Genomic DNA, 6973 nt, shown 5'->3' on the forward strand with positions numbered 1-6973 from the left:
TTAGTATTATGGATTTGGAAAGGATGGTGGATGAACTAAAATAAAGGAAGCTAGACGTATCTCCATGCATCTCCATAAGGTATTCCTTTAGCACACATTAGTCCATACGACTTGTTAATATCAAAAAGCTAATTGCAAAACATATGACTAGCTAGAAAAAAGTCCTTATAAGTGCAATATTAAAACCTTTAATTTGGCAAGTTTTATGCAGAGAAATTAAATATCCTTCTACTTTTTGTTTCCATATATCTTCCTATCCAATGAAATGGTGTCATGTGTAACATTTAATTCTAATTTAATAAGATTTAATGATATTTTAGGATACTAATATAACACATGTTATCAATTAAATGGGTAGGAAGATTTGTATGATTAAAAGGTAGAAAAATATTTAATTTCTCTCAATTGCAAAACATATGACTAGCTAGAAAAAAGTCCTCATAAATGCAATATTAAAACCTTTAATTTGGCAAGCTATATGCAATGATAAAGCTCATATTCCAAGCGAAAATAAAAGGAAACTAAGCAAAAGAGTTTGTCATGTAACAAATTATGTATTAACAGGAAAAAAAATATTTTAAGCATTAGATTAAAAGTAGCTTTAATTATTATGTTAGCTCATCAAACACACATATATATATATATATATATATATATATATATATATATATATATATATATATATATATATATATATATATATATATATATATATATATATATATATATATATATATATATAGACTAAACTGCAAATTTAATCATGTGTTTTACAAAAAATTATGGATAAAGACCAAAAATTTTCAATTTGCACCACCCGGTCAAAATGAAAACTTTTTTGTGATTTGTGTCGATGAATTATATAAGGTTTGTTTGGGATATGTAGCACATTTTACCACATATACGGTTTCTATGGCCTTTCAGATGGGTTTCATGAAGTCATGAATCAGTTTCGTGATTGAGGTGACAACCGTTAGTTCTGTATGTTCAAGAATGATCATAAATTAAATAATATTTTTAATAACATATAACCATATGGAGTCATACCAATAACAATTAGACACTAACAGATCATTTATCTAATGAATTTGATTCATAATAAATGTCATACCTCTTGCATCCATTATTTTGTGAAAAAATAATATTGTATCTTAATTCATATGGTATGAATTAATTTAAGTATGTCAAATTATTCAGAGGTTAAATGATTTAAATAAATTGTATACCTTTATTTAGTTAAATAAAATATATATGTACATATATAAAATCATTTTTATATATGTATATATAAATACAAAGATTATTTAAAAGGATTGAAGTTTATGTTTTATAAAGAGGTTAAAGTAACTTTTATAAAATATAAAAGTAAGAGTGTAAGACACACACATACACACATACATACACTCTTTCTTTCTGTCTCCTTTTAAATTCGTCCAATCACCTCCAAGGGAGGTCCAATGGGGTTTGTTTGACTTGTGTCTCTCAATGCATGTTCTTGAATGGTTCAAGGCTCATAATTGAGTTAGACGACTTATAGGTGGAGACTAATGATAAAAGACTTCCTTTTCTTTCCATTTTAGAGGCTTTGTTGAAAATACCCGTACACACACTCTCTCTTATCTCTAAAGTGTTAGGAAGATAAAGTACACACAAATGTACTCTCTTGAAACATCAAATTTAGATTTGATTTTCAAGCTTAAGAGTTTTATGTATAGCAAGGGTTGAACTAGCATTCGGTGGTGTTGGAATCTTGTTGGTGGATTATTTCTTTAAAGGAAGTTTCGATTGCCTTCTTGCCATCTTTACTAATGTTTAACCTCCCGAGAGGATTCAAAGGCTTCAAAGGCTATAATACATAAATCTCCATATGGTTGTCTTATATAATGTTGTATGTTCATGTATAATGATCCTTTGATGGTTTCTACTTTTTGAAATATTTTACATAAAATATAAAAGTCTTCCGTTGCAAAATCTTTTGATTTTATGGTTTAATTGTATCTCGACTTGAACAAATTCCCAACAACAATAACCACGACCGTGCAAACCTATATCACTGTGGGTCATGGTGGGTTGTGATTAGCACCTCATTTTACAATGGGGCTTTCTCTCTTGTGACATCTTCATCTCTCTCTTCTGTCTATTTTCTTCAAGGTGTTAAGTATACAGGTGGTTTATGGTGGCTAAACTGGAAGCTCTTCATGCCCTTTGGCGTGGAGAGTATAAGCCTAAATGTTGGGTATAATCTTGATGTGGAAATTGAATAAATAAGTATTTATGGTTTTACATTTTATGCTTTAGTTTATTATTTAGAGATGGTACACTAGTTTGACCGAATTGTTTGGAGTTGAAAGAATCGGTCATTAGTTATTCCTAGTCTTTAGGTAGAGTAGTTAGTCATGCATCACATGGGTGTTTAGAAGGCTATATAAAGCCATTCTCAAATACGAATAAAGTAGAGTTTCTTTGGTCATTACTTTTCTACACAATGCATAGTTAATTCATTTGTGCAGAAAACTTCTTTTCTCTTTTCTGTCATCACAGTCAAGTAATAAACAAACACAAGTATTATTCTTAATGTGACTTTTGAGGGTCCATAATCGGGTCGAGGTGATAAGAGTGGGCTCAGATGCTATGACTGTGGAGCATTTGGACACTTTGCAAATGAGTGCACCAAATTTAAGGGGGGTGGATGTTGGGTATAATCTTGATGTGGAAAATAGAATAAATAAGTATTTATGATTTTACATTTTATGCTTTAGTTTATTATTTAGAAATGGCACACTAGTTTGACCGAATTGTTTGGAGTTGAAAGAATCGGTCATTAGCTGTTCCTAGTCTTTAGGTTGAGTAGTTAGTCATGCATCACATGGGTGTTTAGAAGGCTATATATAGCCCTTCTCAAATACGAATAAAGTAGAGGTTCTTTTGTCATTACTTTTCTATACAATGCATAGTTAATTCATTTGTGCAGAAAACTTCTTTTCTCTTTTCTGTCATTATAGTCGAGTAATAAACAAACACAAGTGTTATTCTTAGTGTGAGTTTTGAGGGTCCATAATCTACATTTGGTATCAGAGCACCAAGCTCATACCTGGTTCCTAAAAAGACAGAGAGATGACTGATTGCAACCTTATGTAATCAGGTCAAGAGGAAGATAGCAAGCAACAAGGCTGATCAAGTTTAGTGATTAGAAGAAGAAACAACAGAAATTTTCTGAATGTTAGCAAGCAAGAAGCAAAATGCAAGCAACAAGAATCAATAAGCAAGAAAGAGAGCACCAAGAAGAAAGAAGACAAGAAAGCAGTAGCAAGAAAATAAAGAAGGAAAGAAAGCAGTAGCAAGAAAAGAAAGCAGCTAGCAAGAAGCAAGAAGATAAGAAGCAAGAATGAGATCAAGATCGTTGTGGAACTCAAAACTTTAGCAAGAAATGCCAAAAAACGTAGGAACTATCCGTGAGCAAGTTCATGTACCACTTCAGTATCCTAAACTAACTGAAACAAACTACACTTCGTGGTCAATTATGGTTGAAACGGTGCTAAAGACATACAATTTATGGGAGTCGGTGGATCCCAGAGGAATTGAGGAAGCAAAGAAGAACCACACCACCAAAGCCATTATCTTTCAAACTCTATCAGAAGATATTTTGTTGCAGGTCTCTAAACATGAAGATGCAAAGGATTTTTGGGAAGCGATTCGGGTTCGATACTAAGGAGTCGATCGAGTCAAAAGGCACATTTGCAAACTCTTAGGATTGAGTTGGAGATGCCAAAAATGAAGGAAAATGAGACAATTAATGATTTTTTGGGAAAGATAAGTGGCATAATGGCAAAACTCAAAAGTCACGGTTCAAGCCTTGAAGAAGAAGTGGTGGTGAGAAAGCTTCTCAATTCAACCCCAAAGAAATATTTACCAATCATTTCCTCCATCGAGCAATAGTCGGAGATTGAGACCATGTCCTTTGAAGAAGCAGTGGGAAGACTCAAAGCATACAAATAAAGACTCAAAAGCCATGATGAAAGAGATACAGAACAAGGACAACAAGGACAACTTTTATTAACAAATGATGAGCATGATGATAGGCAATATGGAAGAGAAAGAGGTCGGGGAAGAGGATTCGGCAGAAGTGAAATAGGATGTGGAGGAGGCTCGGATCGAGGTGATAAGATTGGGCTTAGATGCTATGACTGTGGAAAATTTGGACACTTTGCAAATGAGTGTACCAAATTTAAGGGGGTGGATGTTGGGTATAATCTTGATGTGGAAAATAGAATAAATAAGTATTTATGGTTTTACATTTTATGCTTTAGTTTACTATTTAGAAATGGTGCACTAGTTTGACCGAATTGTTTGGAGTTGAAAGAATCGGTCATTAGTTGTTCCTATTATTTAGGTAGAGTAGTTAGTCATGAATCACATGGGTGTTTAGAAGGCTATATATAGCCTTTCTCAATTACGAATAAAGTAGAGTTTCTTTTGTCATTAGTTTTCTATACAATACATAGTTAATTCAGTTGTGTAGAAAACTTATTTTTCTCTTTTCTGTCATTATAGTCGAGTAATAAACAAACACAAGTGTTATTCTTACTGTGAGTTTTGAGGGTCCATAATCTACATTTGGTATTACAGCACCAAGCACATACCTGGTTTGTAGAAAGACAGAGAGATGACTGATTGCAACCTTAAGTAATCAAGTCAAGAGGAAGATAGCAAGCAACAAGGTTGATCAAGTTTTGTGATTAGAAGAAGAAGCAACATAAATTTTCTGTATGTTAGCAAGCAAGAAGCAAAACGCAAGCAACAAGAATCATTAAGCAAGAAAGCAATCACCAAGAAAAAAGAAGACAAGAAAGTAGTAGCAAGAAAAGAAAGAAGGCAAGAAAGCAGTAGCAAGAAAAGAAAGCAGTTAGGAAGAAGCAAGAAGATAAGAAGCAAGAACGAGATCAAGATCGTTGTGGAACTCAAAAGTTTAGCAAGAAATGCCAACAAACATAGGAACTATCCGTGAGCAAGTTCATGTACCACTTCAGTGTCCTAAACTAACTGAAACGAACTACACTTTGTGGTCAATTGTGGTTGAAACGGTGCTAAAGGCATATAATTTATTGGAGTCGGTGGATCTCGGAGGAACTGTGGAAGCAAAGAAGAACCACACCACCAAAGACAATATCTTTCACACTCTACCAGAAGATATTTTGTTGCAGGTCTCTAAACATGAAGATGCAAAGGATTTTTGGGAAGTGATTCGGGTTCGATACTTAGGAGTCGATCGAGTCAAAAGGCACGTTTGTAAACTCATAGGAGTAAGTTGGAGATGCCAAAGATGAAGGAAAACGAGACAATTAATGATTTTTCGGGAAAGATAAGTGGCATAATGGCAAAATTCAAAAGTATCGGTGCAAGCCTTGAAGAAGAAGTGGTGGTGAGAAAGCTTCTCAATTCAACCCCAAAGAAATATTTACCAATCATTGCCTCCATCGAGTAATAGTCGTAGATTGAGAACATGTCCTTTGAAGAAGCAGTGGGAAGACTCAAAGCATACAAAGAAAGACTCAAAAGCCATGATGAAAGAAATGAAGAACAAGGACAACTTTTATTAACAAATGATGAGCATGATGATACGCAATATGGACGAGGAAGAGGTCGGGGAAGAGGATTCGACATAAGTGAAAGAGGACGTGGAAGAGGCTCGGGTCGAGGTGATAAGAGTGGGCTTAGATGCTATGATTGTGGAGCATTTGGACACTTTGCAAATGAGTGCACCAAATGCAGGGGGTGAATGTTGGGTATAATCTTGATGAGGAAAATTGAATAAATAAGTATTTATGGTTTTACATTTTATGCTTTAGTTTATTATTTAGAAATGGTGCACTAGTTTGACCGAATTGTTTGGAGTTGAAAGAATCGGTCATTAGCTGTTCCTAGTATTTAGGTAGAGTAGTTAGTCATGCATCACATGGGTGTTTTGTAACATCCCAAAAATACAGGCCGAAAATTTCATTTAAATACGTTATTATAAAACCATCAGTATAATAAAACATCCATAATATCTTATCATGTCAAAACCAAAGTAGAAATAATGAAAACATGTTATCATAAAACAATATCAGAGTGTAATCCCCAAGATCTCATGTGCGGAAAACCATAGTGTGATGCGTTGTGATCGAGCCGACTCCTTTCCTTTGAAAATGAGGTTCCTGAAACCAAAACTGAAATCTGTAAACACGAAGCTTAGTGAGTTCCCCCCATCATACCACATACCATACAATCACATAACATACATGCTGTCGGGCAATTAATTCTGGGGTGCCCGACCTACCAATGTTAAGTCATTCATGGGTGTTGACTACCCGTGTCAAGCCATTATGGGGTGCTGACTACCCGTGTCAGGCCACTCTGGGGTGCCTGCCTACCCTTCGGGCTATCTCACCCGGTCACGGAGATTATTTCACCCCTACTACTATCACATAATAACATATCATAACATAATAATATTGTCATGCATATCTGGGGTGCCCGACCTACCCTTCGGTCCTAACAACCAAACTTGGGGACTATTCCCCTCCTACTACCATTATCACATATAACATATCATGCTAACACATAACATACCAGGTAGTAGCAAACCAGACAGTTATCACAAAGACAACCATATCAACTATAGTCAACTACTATGGGTCAGCCTTGGTGCCTTAGACCCACTTCTACTGGAAGGTAACTCACCTCACATTGTTGAAGTCCCGTAGGCACAATCCCAACTGTAGGATGACAGCTTCCTGAACTGTCAATGTCAAAATAACACCCATTTAATAATTGGGTTCCACTACATAACCATAAGTACATACTTTGGGTAATTACTATATTACCCCAAGCTTGGATTTATTCAAGCCCAAGTCCCAATACATAGGCCCAAAGTCAAACTAGGAATCAGGGCCCAACATATGGCCCAATTTTCCAAACTAGGCCTAACCTTTAA

General features: G+C 34.9%; 1 protein-coding gene across 1 annotated transcript; it reads left to right on the plus strand.

Annotated features, from left to right (window-relative positions):
- The first annotated feature begins 3427 nt into the window (after positions 1 to 3427).
- LOC111882877 (uncharacterized) lies at positions 3428 to 5005 on the plus strand. The gene is made up of 4 exons (XM_023879249.1): positions 3428 to 3697; positions 3811 to 3929; positions 4080 to 4277; positions 4774 to 5005. The coding sequence occupies exons 1-4, from the start codon at positions 3428 to 3430 to the stop codon at positions 5003 to 5005; spliced, it is 819 nt and encodes a 272-aa protein (XP_023735017.1).
- The last annotated feature ends 1968 nt before the right edge of the window (positions 5006 to 6973 follow it).

This window comes from Lactuca sativa, chromosome 1 (assembly GCF_002870075.4).
Source record: "Lactuca sativa cultivar Salinas chromosome 1, Lsat_Salinas_v11, whole genome shotgun sequence".
In the NCBI taxonomy this organism is placed as follows: domain Eukaryota; kingdom Viridiplantae; phylum Streptophyta; class Magnoliopsida; order Asterales; family Asteraceae; genus Lactuca; species Lactuca sativa.